Source organism: Megascapheus bottae, chromosome 18, assembly GCF_031878675.1.
Source record: "Megascapheus bottae isolate mThoBot1 chromosome 18, mThoBot2.hap1, whole genome shotgun sequence".
In the NCBI taxonomy this organism is placed as follows: Eukaryota; Metazoa; Chordata; class Mammalia; order Rodentia; family Geomyidae; genus Megascapheus; species Megascapheus bottae.
Genome location: NC_143526.1, coordinates 24963250 through 24990927, shown reverse-complemented (window position 1 = coordinate 24990927; position 27678 = coordinate 24963250). Strand labels below are relative to the sequence as shown.

Genomic DNA, 27678 nt, shown 5'->3' with positions numbered 1-27678 from the left:
TCCCAGCAAATGCCATTATTTTATCTTGTCTGTTGGCTATGTAGAATTCCATTGTATATATATACCACATTTTTTATCCATTCATCTGCAGTAGGTCATATGGGTTGTTTCCATCGCCTGGCTATTGTGAATAGTGCAGAGATGAACATGGCTGAGCAGGAGTCCTTATCATATCCTGGGTTATGATGTTCAGGATAGATGCCCAGGAGTGGTATGGCGGGATCGTAGGGAAGGTCTATTTTCAGTTCTTTAAGAAGCCTCCGAACTGCTTTCCAGAGTGGCTGAACTAGTTTACAATCCTACCAGCAGTGCAGTACGGTTCCTCTTTCTTCACAACCCCGCCAACATTTGTCGTTATCTGAGTTCAGAATCTTGGCCATTCAAATTGGGTTAAGTTGGTATCTTAGGGTCGTTTTTATTTGCATTTCCTTTATGACCATGGATGATGCGCATTTTCTCTTATATTTTTCTGCCATTTTAACCTCTTCTTTTGATAAGTCTCTCTTTAGTTCCCTTGCTCATTCAGTGATTGGTTTGTTGGGTTTGGGGGGGGGATTAGTTTCTTGAGTTCCCTGTAGATACTGGATATCAAGCATTTGTCTGATGTATTATTGGAATCTTTTCCCAGTTGGTTGACTGTCTTTCTACTTTAGTAGCTGTGTTTTTATCTGTGCAGAAACTTTTTCTTTTTAGGTAGTCCCATTTGTCGAGTCTCTCTCCAATCTGTTGTGATCCTGGGACTCTATTCAGAAAGTTGTTGCTTGTGCCTATGAGTTCCAGTGTCTCTGCTACTCTATCATGTAACAGTTTCAAGTCTGATATTGAGGTCTTTGATCCATTTTGAGTTAATGCTTGTGCATGGTGAAAGGCTAGGATCAATTTTTAATTTCCTGCCCAGTTTTGCCAGCACCAATAATTGAATAGGCTGTGTTTGTTCCACTGTATATCTTTGGCTCCTTTGTCAAATACAAGTTGACTATAGGTATGTGGTTTTATTTCTGGATCTATATCTGTATCTATATCTATATCTATGGGCTGTTTTTATAAGCCACATCCTGCATTTATTATAGTCAGAGGCAGCAAATGAAAGAAAAAAATATCCTAAATTAGAACTCAGAGCTGAGTGTCAGTGGCTCATGTTTGTTTCCTAGTTACTCAAGAGGCTAAGATCTAGAGGATTGTAGCTCAAAGGCAGCCTGGGTAGAGAAATCTAAGGAGAGATTCTTATTTTCAGTTAGCAAAAAGCCAGAAATGGAAGCATGGCTCAAATGGTGGAGTGCCAGCAGTAAACAAAAAACACAAGAAAGAATACAAGGCTCATTGATACTGGCACACACAAAATACTTAGGACTCAGGGTGGTAGATTCTCATCTGAATGCTTCTCTCAGTGGGTTCATTGTCTGTAAGCTTCTGTGTCTCATTTTTCATGTGTGATGAATGAATTAGTTTTTGCATATAGTTTTATTGTAATTAATAGAAGGGTTACATTCTATACCAGATAGAAGGTGCATTACTTCACAAATATTGATACCCTTTCTCATGTCTTGGTCCCTATCGTATTTCAAATAAACAAATATGCATACATACAATATATCAAATAACAAGGTAAAATGTTGTAACAATATGCGATAACCAAAGGACAGCAAAAGAGATGAGAGGTAACAGTACATTAAGGACAACAATCACTCATTATATGGCTTTTGTTTCTATATCCTGGAGGTCCTTTCATTTAGCATCATACTATATGGCCTTATGTATCTTGGTTTTGCTCTATTGTAAATCTCTGCTAGGAGAGCCCAAGGTTTCTGTTGATTACAAATGAGGGAAACCATTGAGCCTATGTTCTTTTGAGTCTGGCTTACTTTTTTCTAAGTCTTTCCATTTCTTTACAAATGGGGCAATTTCATTCTTTCTGACATCAGCATAGAATTCCATTGTATATAAATACCACATCTTGTTGATCTACTCATCAACTGAGGGGCATCTGGGTTGGTTCCATATCTTTGCTATGGTAAATAGTGCTGCAATGAACATCGTTGTGCTAGTGGATTTAGTATGTTCTTGTTTCTGGATGGTTGGGTAAATGCCAAGTAGTGGAATTGCTGGGTCATAGGGGAGCTCATGGTTAGTTTTCTGAGGAACTGCAATACTGCTTTCCATAGTGGTTGAAGGAGTTTGTAATCCTACAAACAGTATAGTAGTGATCCCTCCTGGCCACATCCCCTCCAGCATCTGTTGTGATTAGTTTTCTTGATCCTGGCCATTCTAACTGGAGTGAGGTGGAATCTTAGAGTTGCTTTGATTTGCATTTCTTTTATGGCCAGAGATGTTGAGCATTTCTTCATGCGTCTATAGGCCAATGAATGGATTATGTTAAAAACTCACATTTCCTATCCAAACATACTGTGTGTGCTGGATCTGGGGGTTGAACTGGATGAGACATGGGCATTTTCCTTTAGCTTTTTCACTTAAGGCTACTGTAAGCAAACTTTTGGCTTTTGCTTGTTAATTAGAGATAAGAGTCTGACAGACTTTCCTGCCAGAGCTGGCTTCAAATTACCATCCTCTGATCTCAGCCTTCTGAGTAGCTAGGATTAGAAGTGTGAGCCATTGGTACTTAGCTTGCAAAGTATTTTGACAGCTGATTTGCTCTTCCGAGGAGGTGGCTACCAGATTCAGAGGATCATTTATGAAATGAGGCAAGGGTGAGGATACAAATATTCCCTCAGCATTTCAGAACAGAACCTGGTCCCTGAGAAAGAGTTTCCTCTGAGGTAAGATTTGGTATCAAGTAATTGCTGTATTAATGTGTGAGAGTTGAGCTGACCATTTGTGTGGGTGAGGGTGGCAGTGAAGGTGAAAGAGGACATGTCTGGTTCTTTCTGTTGGGCAAAGGACAAAACCCTTTCCCTCCCAATGTGACCCCACCTCTGACCCAGATTTGCAAGCATATTCAGCAAGTAGGGCAGGAGTGGAGACCTAAGAAGTTATAACAAACAAGCAAACAAAAATGGTATTTGAAACCTAGTATAAAAGTGGTCAGAGGGGGAAACTCTATGGAGTTTTTGGTAGGACTTAATACGTTTTGCATAAAAATGAACTCAAGGACAGTGTCATAAAGATAATCTAAGGTTCTGGGTGGGTGGGGGGTGTTGGAGTTTACATGGAGAATCAAGAACAAGAGCTAGAGAGGACAGTGCAGGTCAGAAGACCTAGGTTCAAATCTTTACATCCTAAGTATTGGGCTGGACATATGGACAATTTGCTTGATTTTTTTTTGCCAGTCCTGGGGCTTGAACTCACGGCCTGGGCATTGTTCTTGGGTATGCTAAAGGGTAGAGCTCTACCACTTGAGCCACAGCACCACTTCTGGCCTCTTTCTATATAAGTAGTACTGAGGAATCAAACCCAGGGCTTTGTACATGCTAGGCAAGCACTCTACCACTAGACCAAACTCCTGGCCCTTGCTTGATGTTTGTGTCCAGTTATGGGGGACCCTGAAATGGGAAAGCTGGGTATTCACATGTCCTCCCCATTCACCCTGACCTGCTAAATGGCTACCACGACATGTTCCCAATTTCTATAATGATACTGACAACACCTACCTGACCCAGAGTATCAATCCAGAGAACTTGTAAGAACAATACAATATGATATCACGTGAGCTTTGTCTCTCTCAAGCCAAGGATTATTAGCTATATGGTTAAGATCATTCTTTGGGGAGGAGGAGAATTTCCCTGTCATAGTGATTGGTGTCACCCTCACGTGGACTGGCCTGGCTGCCCATCTTTGCTCTTTGGAAGCATTCCAGGAAGGTAAGTGGTAGCACTGAGATTCGGGTTCCTTTTTGAAGCCCTGGTTAGAGTTCTGTTCCCCAACTTTCAATTCCATAACTGGGATGTATACTTGTTCTCCTCCAATCCCCAGAATGGTGCAAAGTGGGGGTGTCTTTTACCAGTCAAGTAGTGGTCCCGAACAAGCTGCCCCATAGCAACTTATCAGCTATTATTTGAACCTCATTTGTCTTTGCTGTTGCAGGCTCTGTCTAGGGCTATCTAGGCCTTTCATGAAAATACATCTCAAATCAGAGGACACAGGCTTGGGACTTCTCTGCTTCCTTTGTGAAGGGCTTCATCTCCTTTCCAGAACCTACGTTTTGCAGGTTGGGGACCTCAGGGAGGAGCCAAAGATGTTACTTCTCAACTTTGAGCTACAAAGGAAAGCAATGATATGTGTCATGTTCCTACACGACCTATTAGTTGGCTGGCTGAGGAGTGGCTACAGGATTTCCTTTCTGTATCAACTAAAGGAACGGAGGCACACCAAGGAATTATGGGTCTTTTTCAAGGCCACAATGTGAGTCAAAGAAAGGAGAAAATTTTGTTCAGTTGGAAGAACCTTTGCCACAATCACAGGACCAATGGGTCTCTATTTCCCATTTTGTTTATGTGTTTTGATGGATTTTTGTTTTTTTTTTTTTTCTCTACTTGGAGTCTTCTGAGTTAACGGAGACTCCATCCATCTACTGTTGCTATAACCAATGACCCAAGATGGGGGAATCTGTAAACAAAAGAGATTTATTTTGGTGTAAGGTTCTGGAAGTTCAAGAGCCTGGTGCCAGCATTTACCAGGCCTTTGATGAAGGCCTCAGGTACGTTATGAGGACAGCAAATGTGCATGCAAAGAGAGGAAGGGACAAAGGGGACATAGATGTAGTAAGCTGCTCCTCTACTACTCTCGTGGGAACTACATTAATCCCTTTCACAGAGGCAAAATCCTCTTGACTCAAATGCCTCCTGAAGGACCTACCGTGTCTCAACTTCATCCCGTTAGCAATTCAATTTCAACGTGAATTTTATTGGGAATCAATGATATCCAGATAAGACGAGTGAATCTTAGTTGAACATGCATATGTGGCTGAAGGCTTTTGCTATACCTTTTAATTGTGTGGTATAACAAGTGGACTTTATGGAATTCTGGGTTCAGTGATGCCTTCCTTTATTAGGATCTTATACTTCATTTAGCAAGAACATTTCCTCATGAAAGAGGTCTGAAAACTTATCCTCTCAAGGATTGAGGGGTCTGCACAGGTGTGTGTGAGGACAAGGAAGTGAACCGGAAGACTCTTCCCGCCCCTTTTCTGATACTCAATATTTCCATATGGCTTCGGTGAGGTACAAAATTAAGGACAAAACTTGGATACAAGCAAGTATAGCCCTTCAGATTCATCTCTCCATGATTTCCAAAAGCCCAGGGCCTTTGGAGGTGGTAGGGAGCATGAGAGGGAGAAAGGTAAAACAGAAAAGAAAGATGGTTCCCATTCTTCTGCCTATAGAGAAAGTTTGGTGATAGGGAGAGGAGGAGGTGGAAAGGTCATGTGTTTGGGTTAGATAATCATAAAAGAGAACACAGTTACTCAGAGTTTTTCTTTTCTTTTCTTTTTTTTTTTTTTGGCCAGTCCTGGGACTTGTACTCAAGCATAGGAACTGTCCCTGAGCTTCTTTTTGCTCAAGGTTAGTACTCTATTACATGAACCATAGCACCACTTCTGGCTTTTTCTGTGTATGTGGTACTGAGGAATTGAACACAGGGCTTCGTGCATTCTATCATTAAGCCACCTTCCCAGCCCCAGAGTTACTCAATGTAAAAGCAACAAGTAAATCTTGTGAGTGAATTAAACAATTAAGGGATATCAGGAAAACCCATATTGCAAAATGTCTCGGTTTCTGGTGCCTAGGCCTAAAAAGTTGGGTTTTCAAATGAAAGACTCATTTCCTCACTTTTTAAAATCTTGGGATGCACAATGAAGATTTCCCAGAATGAAAAATAAAATCTTGTCTAAGCACCTCCTTTCTGGCTCCCAGATTGTTCCAGTCTTCCTTTTTCTCCCTTCCTTCCCTCCATCTAACTCTGGGCAGCTTTTCCCAAACCCCAAATCCATTCACTGGACACTGAACTCCCACACTGGGGCAGGGATAGGGGTCCAGGACACCAGCTAATCAGGGCTGGAGAAGGAAGAGAAGAGGAGCTAGGTTGAGACAAACCTGCATTTGGACTTTTGTTCCGCTGGCTATTGGCCAGGTGACCCTGAGCCGGTTACTTAACCTGAGTCTGTTTCTTCCTTTATAAAACGAGAACAGCCAGCAGCTCTTACCTTCTATGGACCTGTGTGAGAATGCAGGAATCGCTGGATATAAACTCTTGATTACTGCCCATTGACAGGCTTCCTACTTCTCAGGTCTCTATTCCTTTCCTCTGGATGGATTTATTTCTTTGTTTCCTGGTGCTTTGTGAAAAGCTAGACCTGGAAGGGGACAGAAGCTCATGGCAAAGCAGGAAAATTGATCAGTTTCTCATTGATCAGTCAATGAGAAAGGTTAAATGAGGTTCTGAGTAACCACGAAGTCAGTCAGCGCTTTCTTATACCAGCAGGGAGAAACCAGAATCCTGGAACAGTGAAAAGTGACATGGGTCACAGTTGACCTAGAGTTCCTTTAAAAATATACCAGTATTCACCTTTAAAGACAAAGCAAGCTAGGCAGGAGACAACTGGACCATATAAACCTTTTACTTACAAAAGTCATAAAAATACAAATAATAACAAATAGTCTGAGCATCTATAATAGAAAAGGAATCAAATGGTAGTAAAAAAAAAGTCATACATTAATTTAATATTTCCATTGTACCTCTATAAATCTAAAATCCTTAAGTTGGTCTTCGGGACACAAACATACTTGTTCCTCCTTTGAGATGCTGCTGTGTAATCAGAGATGTAGCTCCTCTGAAAATGGGTTAAAACCTGTCCATTCCTTGGAGCGTTTTATTGGTAATGCCAGCCAATCAGAAAAGGCTGTAGGAAAGGCACTGGACTGAAGTTCTGGCTTTGTAAATTAGACAGTTGTCATTAGCAGGGAAGAAATGAAGGTAATCAAGGAGCCTTCTAGTACTGGGGCTTGGATGCAGGGCCTGGAGCTATCTCCTAGCTTTTATGCTCAAGGTTGGTGCTCTACCACTTGAGCCATACCTCCACTTCTGGCTTTTTAAAGTTGTAAATAAGTGTCTCATGGACTTCCCTGTCTGGGCTGGGTTTGAACAGCAATCCTCAGATCTCAACCTCCTGAATAGCTAGGATTACAGGTGTGAGTTATCTGCCACCTGTTAGGGGGTGCTTATTTTAATCTGTGGCCCATTGTAATTTTAGAGATCTAAAAGGTTCTAAAATTACAGAACCCAGGGCTACAGAGAAATGACCAGCATCAAATTTAACACAGAATACTTAGCCATAGCTTCTACACAGAGCACTCCAAATTAAGCCTGTGATGATGTGAGACAGATTTTCCAGGTGTCTTAAGCACTTGTGAGCTTTATGCTAGGTCTCAAAAATTCAGTGGTGCACAGAAGGTTCTCAAGCATTCACTGCTAAAGCTAAAAGGAATTTGCAGAAGGTGGCTCTGGATTAGCACCAGGGATTCTCTAGCCCAGGCTGTCTGTGTGTGACTCCCAGAATTGCTGAGATGTCACTTCTCAGATGGCAATGTTGGAAAATCAAGTGACAGTTGGGGTGCTTGTGGGCCTCTGCGCTCAGGCCAGGGCCCCTGAGGCACTAGCCTAAGAGAACTGAAAAGAGAACTGGCAGGCCTCACCCTTCCAACTCAAGTTCTTGGGTTGACACAAGGACATTTTCCAAAAGCAAAATGAAACAATATCTGAGCTTACCCCTTTCTCTAGGAACCCTTTTTAACCTTCTCCACATCCATCTACACCTCCTACCACCAACATACCGAAGCAGCTGTCAACAGGGTGAGGTGCCAGTCAAGGCAGGATGACCCAGTAAACAGCTGAGAAAGAACACCCCTCTCCCACAGACTCTTATTGTGATTTACAGTTCCGTAAGTGTTTAAGGAAAAGGTCAGCACTCAATAGACCCAGGGGAGAGGACTTGGATGAGGTGTGGAGAAGGCCAGACAAGTCAGGCCTCTTGAGGTAGCCAGTGTTCATCCGACTTTGGATGCAGTGCCTTTGAAAACAGGCTGTTCTGTTAGCCAGTGGGGGCAGTGACCTGACACACACTGCTGGGGAGTGTGTGTGTGTGTGAACAGAGACCTGGGCCTGTCCTCTTGAGCCCCAAGTCCAGAGTAGAAACCACTGAAGCATGGACCTGGGCTGAGGAAGGGACCTGGTTTGAAGAAGGGATCTGCCTGGGCCCTTTTGTGATCCATGCCTTCAAGAAGGAGCCAGGTGTGGGAGTAATTACAGCATTCAGGAGGCTGTCGGTAGGAGGATCATGAGTTCCAGGCCAGCCTGGGCTACACAGAGAAACTCTGTTGGCCTCTTCCCACCAGAAAGGACTTTAACATGTCTAAAGGGTCCCCAGAAATGGGACTTTTGGTGGCAGCAGTGACATGAGAGGGCCAATGATTAGGACCTGGGTCAACTGTCACCTTGATAGGTGTCACCTGTAGACAGATAGCACTGATGATCACTGCCTGGGCTCCTGTACAGATTAACTTTATCTCTCCAAATCTCCTTGACCTCCAAGGAGAAAAGGTGTGTGTGTGGGGGGGGGGGGGGAGGGTGGCTGTGGTTCCCTCTGCCATTTTGACTAAAGCTGAGTTTCATGGAGGAAAGCCCTATTTCTCTTCATATCTGATTTTTTTCTAAGTGTGTTTTTTAACCCTTCAGTCTTTGTTCTTGACTTACAAAGAGGCCCAAATCCACAAGGTTAACTTGCAGGCAACATTTGGCATGTGCTGTATGTCACCAACATGTATGCAAGGTTGGTACCATCCTCTCATTTGACAGAAAAGGCCACAAAGACCCTAGACACTGAAGGTAGCACGAGGAAACGTCAGGCAAGGGCTGTGCCAGCAGTATGCCCAGGTGAGGTGAGGACCCAGGTATCCATGGGTGAATATATTCTATAAATCTGGAATCTATACACCAGTTAAACCATGGAGTCCATGGAGAACGTGCCACGTCCAGTAGACCAAGCAGGCAGCCCACTTCCGTTCAGTCCTGGCCACCTGTCAATTTATGGAAGAGGTCCTCATCAAGCGTTTCATTCTGGTCTTTGGAACGGGTGGACAAGAAAATGTAGCCGCCAATGTACTCGTGGACGATCTTGCAATCTGCACTCAGGCAGGTGAAGGCAATGGAGACATTTTGGTCAAATTCGATGGCCACCTGGAAGAGAAAGCATGGGTAGGTTTAAATTCTGACAAGGAAGGATGAGAAAGCAGCTGTTTTGCCAGAGATGGCTCTGGAGCTGAGACTGCTGAGGTAGTGAATGGATGAGGCATTCCCTCATTTGACGCTTGGGGGAAACATGACTTTGTTCTCTTTGCGCCCTCTTGTGGTGTGAACGCTGACACACACCTGGTAAAATATTCCTGTCTCCCAACACATATACATCTTATAGTTTCCATCTATCAATTTAAACATAGAAATTTCCTAAGTCCTCCTGTGAGGAGGAGCAGAACATCTGAAGATTACAGAATGAAAGATCTGGGTGAATTTTCCAATAGCCATTGTCCCTCCTTTCCCAGAGGAAAGTCATCAACTCTAAGAACCAGAAGACTTAAGAGGGTCTGCTGGTTTATACTCTTGTGCAATGCTTCCTAGAACCATTCGCAGAATGTTGACTGATGCCCAATTCCTGATCCTAGGATTTAACTGGTTTTGGGTGTGGACTGGAGTGTGCTATTTTAAAGTTTCCTAAAATATTTTTTTTGTTGTGTTGAGATTTGAACTCAGGGCCTTGTGCTTGCTCTGAAGATATTCTATCACTTGAGCCACATTCCCAGTCCCTTCTGCTTTCATTACGTTTTTGAATGTGGTCTTGCTTCTTAGGCTCACCTAGATTACCAAGATCATCCTCTTTATGCAGGCTGAGGGTTTGAGGGCTTATCTCGGAGGCTAAGTCAATCTCTCTCTCTCTCTGAGAGAGAGAACTGAGGGCCTGGATGCTGTTCCTGAGTCTCTGTGCTCAATGCTAGCATACTAGGTAACACTTGAGCCATAGTACCACTTTTGACTTTTTCTGAGTAGTTTTATTTGAGATAGTCCCATGGCTTTTCCTGCCTAGGCTGGCTTTGAACCATGTCCTCAGATCTCAGTCTCTTGAGTAGCTAGGATTACAGGTGTGAGCTAAACCTTCCTCAGTTCCCTCTGTGAGCCCACTTGCTCCTTCAGGCAGATAACTGAGATTCTGGGGGTACAACCACTTAGATCTTTCTCTTTCAGACCAAGCCTTGTCCGCATTTACTTTGCATAGTAGTTCTAATGAGTGTACTTTCTGCTAAGTGATGATCAGCCAGAATTTCATATAATCCCCTGAAAACTGACCTATTTGTCTGGCAAGGCTTCACAGAAACTCAGCCAACTTGAGGTGTTAATTCAAGAACATTTGGACTGTACTTGCCAGGAAAGTGCCCCGAATTACATGTGACTGATTTAAGTAGACAATTTCTACATGCCTATGGTTTCTTAATTCCAAATTTCAAAAATCAGTATAAACTGAAATTCAGCCCAGGCTATCAGAAACTTCCACGTTACCTGCCGAATTTCCCAGTTGACATTCCACTGTTTCATGTTGGTGAATCTCCATGTTGTGACTGGAATCCCACTTACAACATCAATTCTAATCAACCGATTGTATGAAATCCCCAGAATGTCATCTTTCTTGCTTCCCCTAAATCTGAAGAGAAAAATATAACACTAAATAGGAGAAGCAACCGTTATTCACAGGCCATTTCCTAAAAGCTTGGATAAAAACATTTCTAAATTATCTTGGAAGAGAATAATGATTTAGCCTTCAATGGGATGGTATTTTTACTGTGAAAAACAAAAATACAAAGAGAAAGTTGGGCACTGGTGGCTCATGCTTGTAATCCTAGCTACTCAGAAGGCTGAGATTTGAGGATTGTGGTTTGAAGCTAGTCTAGGCAATAAACTCTTATCTCCAATTAACCAATAAAAAGAGGTAGAAGTAGAAACATGGCTCAAGTGGTAGAGTATTAGCCTTGAGTAAAAAAGCTCAGGGATAGCTCCCAAACCCAGAGTTCACCCCAAGACTGCCACACCAGCATACACAGACATACAGAGAGACAGACATTCACACACTCACACACACACACACACACACACACACACACACACACACACACACACACAGAACACAGAGAGAATTAGGCTATTGTGAAGACTATTTATTGCTAGTCCTGGGGCTTGAACTCAGGGCCTGGGCCCTGTCCCTGAGCTTTTCTGCTCCACACTAGCACTCTACCACTTTGAAACACAGTACCACTTCTGGTTTTCTGATTGTTAATTGGAGATAAGGATCTTACAGACATTCCTGCTTTGAACCAAGATCCTCTGATCTCAGCCTCTTGAGTAGCTTGGATTACAGGCACGAGCCAACTGTGCTTGGCTTATAATTCAATTTATAAGTAGTCTTATGATCAGTATTTTGCAGATCAATCCTGTCACACGCCAGATCATCAATAAGGTTACTGGGCTCAATACCAAGGTGTTCCCCTGACAAGTCACTGAAGCTCTTTTTCCTGTGTCTCACTTTTCTCTTCTGTAAAATGCAAGAAGGCAATAGAAAATCCCCTACAGAGTGTTAAGAGCCAGAATTCTTCAAAAGCCAAGGGGAAGGAGTTACTACCCAAAAGGCCACCTTCTGGAAACCTAAATGTTTTATGGGGTCACAGACAGGCAGGGAGGGGAGCTTGTCATGAAGGATGCTGCAGAGTGCATCAAACAGCAGCTGGCCTTTTACCCTTGAATCATTCTAAAAGAACAAAAGCTGCTTTTTTTTTTTCCAGTCCTGAGCTTGAGTTCAGGGCCTGAGCACTGTCCATGGACTTTCTCAAGGCTAGGACTCTACCACTTAAGCCTCAGCACCACTTCTGGTTTTTTTCTATGGATGTGGTACCAAGGAATCAAACCTGAGTCTTTGTGCATGCTAGGCAAGCACTCTACCACTAGGCCACACTCCTGGCCCCCCAAATCTTCTTTTAAAACACATTTCCTGGGGCTGAGAGTGTGACCTAGTGGTAGAGTGCTGACCTAGCATGCACGAAACCCTGGGTTCTATTCCTTGGCACAGTCCACACAGAAAAAGCCAGAAGTGGTGCTAGGACTTAAGTAGTAGACTGCTAGCCTTGAGAAAGGCAAGGACAGTGCCCAGGACTGAGTTCAAATCACAGGAAAAAAAAATCCAAAAACCAAAAAACTCACATATTTCCTTTCCCATCCTTAGCTGAATTCAGGGAGCATTGATACTTTAGATAGAAAGTTGAAAGATTTTTTTTTTTTAAAGGCACAATCCAAAGTGTTTGAATCACATGTGAAAGGACAAAATTCTAAAATAAGAAGAGGTTGACATTTTAGATTGAGAACAAATTTGGCTTCCAGAAAGTCACCTAAAATTGCCACCCCAGTACTTGGAGGGCTGACGCAGACTTACACACCAGCCCTGCTACACAGTGACCTTCTGTCCCCAATACCTCCATCTCCCTCTTCAAAGGAAAACAAACCCTGTGATCACCTGACAAGGTAGTAGGTGAGGCCAAATTCCGGAAGTGATTGCCACGCCTGGATGAACCGCAGCTTCGCTTCAACCAGGGGCATCTGGGCCACGTTCTGATGAGCTTCCAGGATCCGGGTGGCCAGCTAAGCACCAACGGGAGACATCAAATTCCTCAGTGGTTTTTAATGGCCACACCAACTCCACATCCCCAAATGAGAACGAGCAATAAAAAGCTCCATTTCCAACTCCATGCAGATAATTTATGCTCATTCATTCATTCATTCATTCATTCATCCATTCTCTTTCTCCTCTCTTGTGCTCTAGCTACAATAACTGGAGAGGAGAGGGAACAAGTCAGTTAACACATTCACATCTATGGTTCTTAAAAACGGGGAGTTAAGGCAGGTGCTGGTGGCTGACGCCTGTCATCTTAGCTACTCAAGAGGATGAGATCTGAGGATCACTGTTTGAAGCCAGCCCAGGGAAGGAAAGTTCCTGTGAGACTCTTATCTCCAATTAACTGCTCAAAAACTGGAAGTGATGCCGTGGCTCAGAGTGGTAAATCACCAGCACTGACACTCACGGTCAGCACCCAGGCCCCAAGTTCAAGCCCTACAAAAACCAACAAAAAAGAAAAGGGGAGTTTTGGGTTCCTTTTCGTGGGGTCCATGGAACATTCATGCGGGTAATTCTGTCTTACTTACAAAGCTCCTGTGTACAGCTTGTGACCTAATTTTATGGAGGCCTATGTTAATGTTTAACGTATGAGACAAAAATCATTTCATTCTGAATTAAAGGGACCTCCATCATGTTCAAACAGCAGTGTAATCACCTCTCACCAAATGGACAGTGTCTTCCTAACAGCATTCCATACCGAGAACATAGTCAAATTTCCCTGTCAACCCAAGTTTCAAGATTAGGGTCCTAAGTGGATGAAATTCCCCCTTGTATTTCTGAACACAGGCAATCTAGGCAAATAAATAGCCAGGCAGGATTAGCTGTACCTGTCTAGACTTGTGTTTTTTGGCACACCGAGGAGACACAAAACACTCTGGGTTCATGTCCATGTTTTCAAGACTGGAAGTCATGTGAACTGAGGAGTTCCGGTTTTTCATCCTCAGAAAGGAAAGGATGTTGAGGACCTCTGGCTGATAGGAGCTGTCTGCCATGGTTTTGCCCTTGGATGCCAAAATGCAGGCAGCCATCCAGTGGGCATATTGGTTCTCCTGCAACAAATGGCATTAGGCACAGAAGCAAGGTCAAGAGCAAAGCCAATTTCCTGTGACTAGAGCAGCTAATACTAGCTTGAAAAAACAGATCCCTCTCCTAACTGTAGATCTCTCATCAACAAATGTCGATTATTGAATGTCTCTATAATTTTGTTATATTGGGCTACTTTTTTTTTTTTTTTTTTTTTTTTTTGCCAGTCCTGGGCTTGAGCTCAGGTCCTGAGCACTGTCCTTGGACTTTCTCAAGGCGAGAGCTCTACCACTTGAGCCTCAGCACCACTTCCGGCTTTTTTCTATGTATGTGGTACCAAGAAATCCAACCCGGGTCTTCATGCATGCTAGGCAAGCACTTTAACCACGAGGCCAAACTCCCGGCCCTGGGCTACTTTTTATAAAGCAGAATGTTCATAGATTAGGTGAAGTAAATGCATTTTGACTTCATGGTATTTTCAATGTATGATGGTTTATTGGGCTCCAACCCCATCGTAAGTAGGGGAACACCTGTATGTTTTGCTTTGTGGACCAACAAATTTGAAGTGAATTGAGCTTTTTAAGTTATCTTTTTAACTTACCTGTTCACATCTCAAATACACTTCATTCATGCCATCAGCCACAGGGATTAGTAATTTGATTCCAAATTTTCTCCCAGCTACATTCACATCAGGCACAACTTCACAGCCTGAAGAACAAAAGGCAGGACAAACTTGAGTTCTGAGGAGACTGTTATAATAAATACCGTGCACAAATCTAAAAAGGCTTTGAATACAAATCCTCCAGATTTAGTTCTGTTCTGAAAAGAGTGTGTGATTGCATCAGGAAAACAAAATAAGACAGGAACAATGAATGTGAACAAAGAAAAATGAGCCGGAAAAAAGGCTCACACCTGTAACCCTAGCTACTCAGGAGGCTGAGATCTGAGGACCTCAGTTCCAAGCCAGCCCAGGCACAAAAGTCCTTGAGACTTGAGTGCTGGGTGTGATGGCTCATGCCTGTAATCCTAGCTACTCAGGAGGCTGAGATCTGAGGATCATGGTTCAAAGCCAGTCCCGGCACTAAAGTCTATGAGACTCTTATCTCAATTAACCGCTAGAAACCTGGAAGTGGTGCTGTGGCTCAAGGGGTAGGACACTAGCCTTGAGCTGAAGAGCTCAGGGACAATGCTCAGGCCCAGAGTTCACCACGGGGGGGAAAAAAAAGGCATGAGACTCTTATTTCCAATTAACCACCAGAAAAATGGAAATGGCAGTGTGGCTCAAAATGGTAAATCTTGACGAGCTCAGGGGGCAGCGCCAAGGCCTGCAGTTCAAGCACCATGACTGATGGGGGAAAAAATGACTTCCCTGTAAGTAGTAACCAGGCCCAGCTCTGCTTAGGTTCAAAAATCTGGTGAGATTGGGTGTATTCAGGGTGGTATGGCAGTAGACTAAAAACAAAACAAAACACTTATTTCCTTAGATCAAAAAAAAAATCAACTGAATTCATCTTTCAGTCTGTTAGAACCTGGAGTAGGTTCTAAGAAAACCCGTTTGTCAAAATGATACAAGGTGAGTACACTGATTGCGTAAATACTTCCATTAATAGTGACACCAATATGGTTACAGTCACTTTCAGAGATTAGAATAGGTACTCATGAATTCAGTGGCACCGAATTCATCTAGCTATTCTGAAATTGAATCAATAGATTCATTAAGCACGACAGACCCCTGTGAATGCTCAGCACACTTCCTATTGCTGAGCCCCGTATAACTGGTTTTGAATTCAGAAAGTGCCTCAGGACCTCACAATGTCATGAGCTACACTTACTAGACACTGACTGCTGAGTGCTGGTGGCTCACACTTGGAATCCTAGCTACTCAGGAGGCTGAGATCTGAGCATGGAGACAGCTCCAATTAGCCAGCAAAAAGCTAAAGGCATAGCTTGAGTGGTAGAGCACCATCTGTGAGAGAAAAAGCTGGGCAAGACAGCACAGGGTCTTGAGTTCAAGTCCCAGTATCTGAGTGCACACACACACACACACACACACACACACACACACACACACACACACAGAGGGAGCATTGCACAGATAACCACATTTACTAGACTATATCCAAGGTTCTCATTTCAGGAGGAAAAGGAGCTGCCATCTGAGAAAGTGACACACAGAGACTCCTGAGGAAGTAAATATCACCTCATTCCCGCCCCCCTCCGCCCCCTGTGAATCTTGCTTCAGTTGGCTTGCCCAGTCCTGATACAGAACGTTCTTACCTCTGAGGTTGAGTTTTTCTATTGGTTCTCCGTGTTCAAGTTCTTTATTTTTAAAGTATGCGATAGAAGTGTCTTTAAAGACAAACCAGTATTGCTTGAAAGCTTTTAATATTAGCTTCTTGGGCCTGCAAATTAAAGTATAAGAATCATGAAAGTACTAAACCCCACCATCCAGAACTGCAGAATACATTGTAAAATTTGAGACTGAGGTACTATCCAAGCCTTGTGAATAATGTTTGGTATTTTAAAACAAACAAACAAACACTTTTTGATCTCCCTCCCTCCCTTTCTTTTTGGAAGTATTGGGGTTAGAACTCAGTCAGGGTCTTGTTTTGGCCACTGTACAGATCAAACCCACCGTGTGGGATCCTCAGCCTGCTAACCCATTCCCATGGGAGAAATGGGGATGTTGCTATGGGATGCAAATGAGACTATCTCCAATTAACCAGCAATAAAAGCAGGTCTGGAGGCATGCTTCAAGAAGAGCACCAGCTATGAGTAAGAAAGACAAGCAAGGGAGCCCTGAGTTCAAGCCCCAGTTCGAGGGGGGGAACTATACAGAAGAAGGAAGCAAGCTTCGTGTTAACACTCTTCCATAGATCAGTACTAGTCTTTTCTTAGCTAAAAATGTATTATTGTCACCATGAAGTTAAGGGAGAAGGTCATATTAAAACAAACACACATATACATAAAACCCCTCAAACTCCAGTACATTATAGGAGAATATTACAAAATACATTTGAAGAATACATTTAAAGGCAGCTGACGTTCCCAGGAATAAGAAAGCTTTGGTATTCAAATATTTTCCATGTTCAGAATTGCAGTTAATATAGTTCTGTGGAAAATAGCTGAAGTCTTGGAACTATAACCAAAAGAAAATAGATCACAAGATCCTGGTTTAGTCCTAGGCATATAAATCTTTAGGAATGAAAATTTTCATTCCTAACATTAGGAATGAAAACCTCCTCTACTTTAACTGGTCTTTAAGAGTATCCCCAAATCTCAGATTCCTTCTATGTCCTTCCATATGACTTTTAACTCATCCATAAAGTAAATAATTATTAACTGATAATGACTGGTCTATTCTGAGCTCCAGAGATTAGGCAGGTGGCGTGGGAGAAGCAGAGAAGTTGGCTGGCTGGGAAATATTTTCTGAACAACCTGACTGTCTCCTCTCTTTCTGGAATCCAACAGAATGTGGCTAGGCTGTAGGAAGGGGCATGGGAGTTCTCTGAAGGGGCAGCATTTAAACTGAGAATGAAGGGTGCGTTCTGAATTTCGTGGAAGAACAGGAAAAAGTCGCTTCAGAAGGTCGTGCTTGCTCCTGGTGGTGCAGGGCTGGCACCTTATTTGGAGGTGCTGCGTTAAACATTTCCTAAAGACCTTCCATTGGGCCTGCGCCCTGTGCAGTCATGGAGATGGGGGAGGGGGTGTTTGTGTGGCTGCAGTGGCTCCATAAGTGGGGTACAAGAGCAACTGGAAAAGCAAAAGGGTCTTTGAATGCCTTGTTGAAGAGCTGAACCTTATTTTCTACAAGGAGTGAGAACAGAAAGGAAACTTGTTAAGAGATGGCTGAGACCCAGACATTCAAACACAGCAGATGTGTGTTCTGAACTGGGCACCCACCCACATGCAAACAAACTTTCACAAGCTGGATTCCCATGCTGTAATGTAACACTGGCCTAGACCAGGAATTCTCACACTCAAAATGGACACCCATTTCTTTTTCCCTTTTTTTGGTGTGCTGTTACTGGGGCTTGAACTCAGGACCTGGGTGTTATCCCTTCACTTTTTTCACTCAATGCTGGCACTCTACCACTTGAGTCATACCTCTTCTTCTGGCTTTTTGCTGGTTAACTGGAGATAAGAGTCTCATAGACTTTCTTAACAAGAAAGTTGTCCTTCTAACCACAATCTTCAGACCTAAGCCTCCTGCATATCTGAGATTACAGGCATAGTGCACTACGCCTGGCTCTTAGTGCTTGTGTCTCCAAAGAAGCCTAGCTTTAGGACAAAAATCACATGATTGTCTCAATAGATGCGGAAGAGGCATTTGACAAGATCCAACACCCCTTTATAAGTTAAAAGCTCTGGAGAAACTAGGAATCCATGGAACATTCCTCAATATAATAAAGGCTGTGTATGACAAACCCACTGCTAGTATTATACTTAATGGTGAAAATCTAAAGCCATTCCCTCTAAAATCAGGAATGAGACAAGGATGCCCACTCTCTCCACTCCTCTTTAACATAGTATTAGAATTCCTAGCCAGTGCAATAAGGCAAGAAGCAAGCATAAAGGGGATCCAAGTAGGGAAAGAGGAAGTAAAACTATCCCTCTTTGCAGATGACATGATTCTGTATTTAAAGAATCCTATAGACTCTACTCCCAAGCTCCTTGAGCTGATTCAAAACTTTGGAAGGGTAGCAGGGTATAAAATTAACCCTCAAAAATCAACTGCCTTCCTTTACGCCAACAGTGAGAGGAACGAGGCAATACACAGGAAAGAAACTCCTTTCACAATAGCATCAAAGAAAATAAAGTATCTAGGAATTAGCTTAATTAAGAATGTAAAGGACCTTTTTGACGAAAACTTTAAAACCTTAAAAAAGGAAATTAAAGCAGAACTAAGGAAATGGAAAAACCTCCCATGCTCCTGGATTGGAAGAATCAACACTGTGAAAATGACAATCTTGCCAAGGGCTATCTACAAATTCAATGCAATACCCATCAACATCCCAATGGCATTCTTTAAAGAAATAGAAGAGGCAATCCAAAATTTCATATGGAATAATAAAAGACCCCGTATAGCAGAAAGAACAGCGCTGGAGGAATTTCAATTCCAAACTTTAGACTCTATTACAGGGCTATAATTATCAAAACAGCTTGGTACTGGCACAAGACCAGGCCTGAAGTCCAATGGAATAGAACTGAGGACCCAGATATTAAACCACAGACCTATGGCCACCTAATCTTTGACAAGGGAGCCAAAAAAATAGAATGGAAGAAAGACAACCTCTTCAACAAGTTGTGCTGGCAGAACTGGTTAAGCACCTGCAGAAAACTAAAGTTGGATCCCTCTTTGTCACCTTGCACTAGAATTAACTCCAAATGGATCAAAGACCTGGAGGTAAAAGCTGACACACTGAAAACTTTACAAGAAGGAATAGGAGATACACTAGGCCTCCTTGGCACAGGTCGAAACTTTCTTAATAAGGACCAAGAATCACAACAAATCAGAGAAAGGCTGGATAAGTGGGACTGCATTAAACTGCGGAGCTTTTGTATGGCAAAGGACATAGCTAGTAAATTAGGAAGCCTACAGAGTGGGAGAAGATCTTCACCAACCAAACAACAGATAAAGGCCTCATATCTAAAATATATCAACTCAAATTGAATCATTCCAAAACTAATCTCCAAAGTAACAACCATCCCATTAAAAGATGGGCCCAAGACTTAAAGAGAGTCTTCTCTGAAGAAGAAACAAAAATGGCCTATAGACACATGAAGAAATGCTCCACATCTCTGGTCATAAAAGAAATGCAAATCAAAACAACTCTAAGATTCCACCTCACTCCAGTTAGAATGGCCAGGATCAGGAAAATGAATAACAACAGATGCTGGAGGGGATGTGGCCAGAAGGGATCACTACTACACTGTTGGTGGGAGTGCAAACTCATTCAACCACTATGGAAAGCAGTGTGGCAGTGTCTCAAAAGGCTAAACATAGAACTCCCCTGTGACCCAGCAATTCCACTACTTGGCATTTACCCAACCATCCAGAAACTAGGGCATACTAAATCCACTAGCACAACAATGTTCATTGCAGCACTATTCACCATAGCAAAGATATGGAACCAACCCAGATGTCCCTCAGTTGATGAGTGGATCAACAAGTTGTGGTATTTGTACACAATGGAATTCTATGCTGCTGTCAGAAAAAACAACATTGACCCATTTGTTAGGAAATGGAAAGACTTAGAAAAAATCATATTAAGTGAAGTAAGCCAGACTCAAAGGAACTTAGGCTCAATGGTTTCCCTCACTTGTCATAATCAGTAGAAACCTTGGGCTCTACTAGCAGAGATCTGCAATAGAGCAAAATCTTGATACATAAGGCCATATAATGTGAAGCTAATTGAAAGGACCTCCAGGATATTGAAACAAAAGCCATATAACGAATGATTGTTGTCCTTAATGTACTATGTTATCTCTCATCTCCTTTGCTGTCCCTTGGTTATCTCATATTGGTATAGTATCTCACTTTGTTATCTGATATATTGAATTTATTTGTATTTGGTTATTTGAAATTTGATAGGGAAGGGGGGAAAAACCAAGACGGGGGTGTGGGGGTGTGGGGAGGGTAATGGGTACCAAGACATGTGAAAGGGTATGTATGTATGTGAATTAATGCACCTTCTAGCTGGCAAATATCATGTAACCCTTTTACTAATTACAATAAAAAATATAAAATAAAAAAAAGAAGCAGCCTTGCTTTTTCCATAGGACCCAGTGAAGGACAAACTTCCCCAAACTTCCTATCTGCTTTCTGGCTGACATGTGGCTTTCTCTTTCTTGCTAAACAGAGAATGGGGCCCTTATAAGCTTCCACTTTCAGGAGGTACTTCAGTACTGTTTACTGCTTTACATGGTCCATACATCTTTATTTCCTATCCCTACGTGGAATTTAAAAAAACTAGCCTATGTCCTAAGTCCTCCTGTGTAGCTGAGGCTTTTTTATTTCCTAGAAGTTGAGATTTCTGTTTGTATCATCATTTTTATATTTATAATGATTCTACTCAATGTTCATATGCACTGGGATATGCATATGATTGGGATTTGCTGTAGATTTATGCTATACTGTTTGAGACTGACACCCACTGTTTAGATAGTGGGTTGAATAGACTTTTTTTTTTTGACACCTCAGTAACACTGGTCTGTCTATTCAGTCAAGACTGGCGGACAACTCTTTAACAAAGAAAACAAGAATGCCATTATGAAAAGGCATATGCCATATCCAATTCCAACATGATACAGAAACATTAACTGTACAACCTTAGGGAGCAAAGTGAGTTGTTATGGGTGGGGAGGGGATAAAGGAAAATCCTTAAAAAAAAGGGCAGAGGACAATCAGAAAACCACAAGGTGGTTGAATAGATTTTTGTGTAAAAAAAATCACCCCAAACTAGAGCTTCGCTATAAAAGAAAAAAAATACAAAATAAATCAAAAGTTTAGATGGGAAGAAAAGGCCCAGAGAAATGAAAGAATAGAGCTCTCTAGTTCTTCCATTTTCCCTCCCTCCCTCCCTCTCTTCCTTCCCTTCTTCTTAACATCCCTTCTCTCCTTCCTTTCTTTGTTTCTTCCCTCCAGGAATTATATTAAATTCAATGTCTTGACATCTTGGGTAACTGAAATGTTCACTGGTTAAATACAAGAAATACTTTGTAAATTTGAGTATAGTGGTCACACCACAAGCCACTCGGACAGCAGACATGAAAGGCTTAATGCTACCGTATTATCTCCTTTATGGAAACATAGTTTGTGAAGATCTGAATTTGTTCTATCCAGAGAATATGAGGACTCAATTTTGGTGTGGAATAATTACAAAAAAATTTGTTTACAAAAACCCTAAGTTACTTATTTCCAACCATCCCACCCCTCCTTGCCCCTCTTTGCAGCTCTGACTATAGTAAGATGAGTCAAGCTGTGCCGCAGTGACTCATATCCATAATCCTAGCTGCTCAGGATGTGGAAATTTGAGGATCATGGTTCAAAACCAGCTCAGGCAGGAAAGTCCAAAAGATGTTTATCTCCAATTAACCACCCAAAAGCAGGAAGTAGAGTTATGACTAAAGTGGTAGAGTGACAGCCTTGAGCAAAAAAGCACAGGAGTAGCACTTAGACCCAGATTTCAAGCTCTAGTATAGGCACACAAAAGAAAAGAAAAGCCAATTGTGGTTGCAGCCATTTAAGCTACCGAAGTTAAATTAATTATTAAAAACAACCCTAAGATACCACCTTACCCCAAGAAGAATGGCCAAGATTTTGAACTCAGACAAGGACAGTTGCTGGCTGGGTTGTGGACAAAAAGGAACCCTACTGCACTGCTGGTGGGATTGTAAACTAGTTCAGCCACTCTGGAAAGCAGTGTGGAGGTTTCTTAAAGAACTGAAAATAGACCTTCCCTACGATCCCGCCATACCATTTCTGGGCATCTATCCTGAACATCATAACCCAAGATATGATAAGGACACCTGCTCAGCTATGTTTATTTCTGTACTATTCATAATAGCCAGGTGATGGAAATAATCCAGATGCCCTACTGCAGATGAATGGATACAGAAAATGTGGTATATATATATACAATATAATTCTACATAGCCAACAGACAAGATAAAATAATGGCATTCGCAGGGAAGTGGATGAATCTAGAGCGAGTCATGTTGAGTGAGACAAGACCTAAGGAACAAAAGGCCATGTGTCGGGGTCCTTCGTCCCCAGTCCCTCTTGAGGAGGGATGGGAAAAACACACCCCAACCAGTCCAAGCCGCGAGAGGAGAGGGCCCACTGTCCTCCCGCACTCAGCCTTGCTTCTCCGGAGCACAAACAGAAATGCCACGCTGCTTCAAGGCAGGAATCTCTCTCTCTCCAAAACTCCCCTCCTTATATTGGGTGCAGGAGCCTATCAGCACAACAGGTGGGCAGGATAAAGAGGTCCACTTGTTTACCCCTACTACAGGTCTCAGCAGAAAGTTATTAGAATGGCATTACTCAGCCCCCAACAGCCATGGTATCCTTAATATGTGGCTATTAAATCCAAAGAGTACAAGGACGAGGACTCAATAACTGCATACCCAAAGCTATGGACATGGTATTGGAAATACAAACATAACTATATAGACATAAAAACCTATGACTCTATAGATATGTTTTATTTCATAAACTAATATGTATCTATGACATACAAACCCTTAGCCTAATTTTGATTAAGTTCTAAAAACTAAGTGCCAGTGATTGTATATAGAGATTCCCTTCTTGAACACTTGTTTGTTAAACTTGTCATTTGAAATATGATGTAAAAATCAATGTTAATAAATTCTTTAATAAAAAAAAAAAGCATAGGGGTAGCACTTAGACCCAGATTTCAAGCTCTAGTACAGGCACACAAAAGAAAAGAAAAGCCAATTGTGGTACAGCCATTTAAGCTACCGAAGTTAAATTATTATTTCAGGTCACATCCTGAAATCACAGTAAAAAACTCAAATAGGCCCTGATATGTCACCTGGAATTCTAGCAATTCAAGAGGTTCAGATTTAGGGATGGAGATTTTGAAGCCAGCCAGGGCAGGAAAGTCCATGTGATTCTTATCTCTAAGTAACCAGCAGAAATGTAGAAATAGAGCTGTGACTCAAGTGAGAGTGACAGCCTTGAGCAAAAAAGCAAAGGACAGCGCAGAGATTCTGAGTTAAAGCTCCAGGAATGGCACAAAACAAGCCTTAGAAGCTTAGTGATAATTACCTTTGGATGCTTGTGCCTCATTTATATCTGATTCATGCCTCAGTCTTTCCAAGTTTCACTTTGCCTTTAGCATTATCAAAAACAAGCTGCATTTCCTCTAAAGCCTGTTGCTCAAAGGAGTGCTGGTCCGTTAACAAAAGTCAACAAACCCATAGAGTAACCAACACAACTTTGGAAAGCCTTGCTGTTTTCATCTAACATACCTTGGGACTATCACAAAGACTGTAGTCCTGTGTCTTTATTCAAAGAAAAATAAGGAAAAATGGACCCGCTCTGCCCTTTATGTTTCAGATGGATCAATACCGTAACACATAAAAGTAGTTTAACCAAGGTAATTACTCCGACTACAGTCCCATCATTCAAGACTCAGAGACAAACAATTCTACTGTCAACGTGCTTTGAAATGGTGTGATGGTTTTGAGTCTCCCAGGGGGAACCTTATTGGAAACTCCAACCTGACATATATGTCAGTATCACTGCCACTGGTCTTATGTAAACCATGGCTGGTGAGCATGTACTATGAGCCAGGCACCATATTAGATGCTTCAGATGCATCATTTTATCTAGTCTTTCTAATGAAATCAAACTATTAAATGCTATATTCTTATTGTATAGATCAGGAAATCAAGGATAAGAGACATACACAAGGTCACTCAGCTCTAGTGTGTGTGTGTGTATGTGTGTGTGAGAGAGAGAGAGAGAGAGAGAGAGAGAGAGAGAGAGAGAGAGAGAGAGAGAGAGACACACACACAGAGAGAGAGAGAGAGAGAGAGAGAGTGTGGGGGAGCGAGCTAGCTAGCTAGGATTCACATTGTCTTACGCTGAAGCCCACAGCGTTACCATTGGACCATGAACTTGCCTAATGGATATGCAGTCATGGCCAATCCTGGTCTCTTCCTGTAATGCTTGTATGAGGAATGACTACTTACCTAAATAATTTCAGATTATCTGCAAGTTTAGGGATATCAGTAATGTCCTCCTAAGGGGGAAAAAGCATTTAGTAAGCAGAAAGTTCATAGACAGGGCTGATATTCTGCCTGAACCATCCCAAATGGTAGCTACTTGCTGTAAGCAGTTTGCAACTGGTCTCTCTTTTGGGGGGGAGAGGGTGGCAAGAAGTAACTTAGGGTGTACGTGCTGTTCCTTAGCTTTTACAGTCAAAGCTAGTGTGCTCTACCACTTGAGCCTCAGCTCCTCATCCAGCTTTTTGGTGGTAACTGGAGATAGAAATCTTAGGTAATTACCTGCCTGACCTAGCTTTGAACTATGACCCTCAGATCTCAAACTCTTAAGTAGCTAGCATTATAGGTATGAGTTCCCAGATCCCAGCTTAGTTTTGCAATTGGACTAAGTTCAAGCGTAATCAAGTGAGAGCCTCAGTTCCTTAGTCACAGTGGTCACATTTTCAGTAGTTCCCTTTGGAGGAGGGGAGGGCTTGGATGGCATTGGGAGGGGGGTGGGTGCGCATGTTATGGGTTTCTGGATAGCTGGGGAAGGTTGGGAAGAAGTGGGGGACACAGGAGTTCTTAGGTAGCTTATAAAATTCTGTTTCTTGATTTTGGATAATAACTCAGGGGAAATTTACATGGTTTTCATTTTTTCAGTATGTGTCATACAGGCTCATGTCTACAATCCTCGCTACCCAGTTGACTGAGATTGAGGATCAGGGTTCAAATCTAGCTAGGGCAGGAACATTCATGAGATTCTTATTTCTAATTAATCTCAGAAAAAGCCTGAAGTGGAGTAGTCGCAAGTGGCAGAGTGCTAGCCTGGAGCAAAAGAAGCTTAGGGTCAGTGTCTAGACTGAGTTAAAGCCCCAAAATGAGCACTAAAGAAAAAAAAAACAAAACCAAAACCAAAAAACTGACCCACACCCTCTGTCCTTATCATTCAGGCAGAAAGTCTGAGTTCCAAACGAGGACTTCATGTACAAACAAAACCTTTTATTTTTTTTCTTTAACACGGGTAATCAGCCATATCTAGGTCACTGATTAAACCCTACCTAGCCTGCCTGGTTCAAAGTTCATTCTGTGACATGAGAAGTGGCTGGTGCTTGTGTCCAAACTGAGAAGCCTATTGTTTAGCAGCACATTAAAACCTATTGAAAGAAGAAGGCGGGAGCTTTCCATTTATTCCAAGAAAGATCCATTTCTTGCTATGTTTACTTAGTGGTAAGAGTAGCTGCAATTTCCTGGGATCTGTGTCTCTGACAACAGAGTCGAGGCTCTGTGTCTCCACAAGCTCTTGGCATTGAGCTTGGATCAAATATTTGTTCTTTCATGAAACCCATTTCCGATTTTAAGGCATTTAAGGATAAGAGGACCTACCATGAGCGCAGAAGAATGTACAAGGTGACTTGTTTTTATCTGCAAGCACTGTTTGGATCCAGTTACAATGGACCCACCTCTTAGATTAAATGTGACTAGAGTAATAATTATGGCTACTAGAGTATCACTAGAGTATCATTTAATGAATGAATAAAACAGGAGGGGAATTCCAACTTCTCAGGCTGCCTTTCAGCCATAGTTCATGGATAAGAAACAAAGGGTGATCAGGGTGTGTGTGGTATTCAGGCTAGAAGCTAGGATCTTGTGCCTACTAGGCAAGCATTCTACCACTTGAGTCATAACCATCAACCCGAGCTTTCGTTTAAAAATGTATTATATTTTTTATTTTACTTTATTTTTATGTTTCTATATTTTATTGTATTTTTTTTACTTTATTTTTTTTTTGCAGGTTGTAGGTCTTGAACTCTGGGCCTGGGCCATTTCAGCTCAAGGCCACCACCCTACCCCTTTAGGCATAGTGCCACTTCCAGTTTGCCGGTGGTTAATTGGAGATAAGAGTCCCAGATTATTTTAATGTCTGGGCTGGCTTTGAACCTCGATCCTCATATCTCAGCTACCCGAGTAGCTAGGATTACAGACTTGAGCAACCGTGTCTGGCTTATATTTTATTTTTTTGAGATTACTGGGCTAGTCTTCAAACTTTCCATCTACCTGTTGCTTCCTCTTGAGTAGCACACCTCACTACACTTGGCTTGATGAACTAGCTATTTTTCTTTATATTCTAATGGAGGGTTTTGCTTTATCTATTTTCTGAAGTCAAAAGGATTCAGAAATGCTAAACTGTAACACCCTAGAAAAAGGCTCCTTCCTCCTCCTCTTCTTCTTCTTTTTCTTCTTCTTCTTCTTTTTCCTCTTCTTCTTCTTCTTCTTCTTCTTCTTCTTCTTCTTCTTCTTCTTCTTCTTCTTCTTCCTCTCTCTCTCTCTTTCTGCTTATGGGGTTTGAACTCAAGGCCTGGGCACTGTCACAGAGCCTCTTTGTGCTCAAGGCTATTACTCTACACTTGAGCCACAGTGTCACTTCTGGCTTTTTCTGAGTGAGTTTGTTGCAAATAAGAGTCTCAAGGACTTTCCTGCCCCGACTGGCTTTGAACTGTGATCCTCAGATCTCAGCTTCCTGAGTAGCTAGGATTATAGGCATGAGCCACTGGTCCTCAGTTTATAGCCTCTTACTTCTAATTTTACAAAGCTGTGTTTGTCCATCAGTCAGAACAAAGCCACCAATTCTGAGTGAACAGGAATTCATACCAAAGTGGTGTCTGCTTTTCCACCTTCAAGGGTCACTTCCAAATTAGACAGTGCTGCTTCAACTTCATCCACCTCAGACTCGTGTGCACAATCCTGGATATCAGTGGACAATGACAGCTTGCTGATGTGGTACTAAAATTAGAGATGTTTAAGAGATGTTATCACCACAAACAGGTCCATTTGCTCTTTGGAGAGAGTTCCCTTGGGATCCCCAATATCTTTTTTGCACAAGGACTTTTTTGTCCATGGGCTTTCTCAAGGCTAGAGCTCTACCACTTGAGCCACAGCACCACTTCTGGCTTTTTTCTATGTAGGTGGTACTGAGGAATCGTATCTGGGTCTTTGTGCGTGTGAGGCAAGCACTCTACCATTAGGCCAAATTCCTAGCACTCCCCTCCCTCCCTTTTTTTCTGGTCTGGGGCTTGAACTCAGGGCTTGGGCTTTGTCTCTGAGCCTCTCTGTGCTCAAGGCTAGTAGTGCTTTGACACCTGGAGCCACAGCACCACTTCTAGCTTTTTCAGTTTATGTGGTACTGAGGAATTAGGTGGTACCCA

General features: G+C 42.3%; 1 protein-coding gene across 1 annotated transcript in view; it reads right to left on the bottom strand.

The window, feature by feature from the left end:
- Positions 1-6570: 6570 nt before the first annotated feature.
- Fermt1 (FERM domain containing kindlin 1) overlaps positions 6571-27678 on the bottom strand; it is a 31768-nt gene continuing 10660 nt past the window's right edge. The window contains exons 7-14 of the mRNA XM_090352017.1: positions 27125-27256; positions 24461-24510; positions 16013-16137; positions 14337-14443; positions 13540-13761; positions 12554-12678; positions 10555-10696; positions 6571-9183 (exon numbers count right to left, since the gene is read on the bottom strand). Of these exons, the coding sequence (XP_090208143.1) occupies positions 9010-9183; positions 10555-10696; positions 12554-12678; positions 13540-13761; positions 14337-14443; positions 16013-16137; positions 24461-24510; positions 27125-27256 (1077 nt within the window). The 3' untranslated portion in view covers positions 6571-9009. The remainder of the gene's footprint in view (positions 9184-10554; positions 10697-12553; positions 12679-13539; positions 13762-14336; positions 14444-16012; positions 16138-24460; positions 24511-27124; positions 27257-27678) is intronic.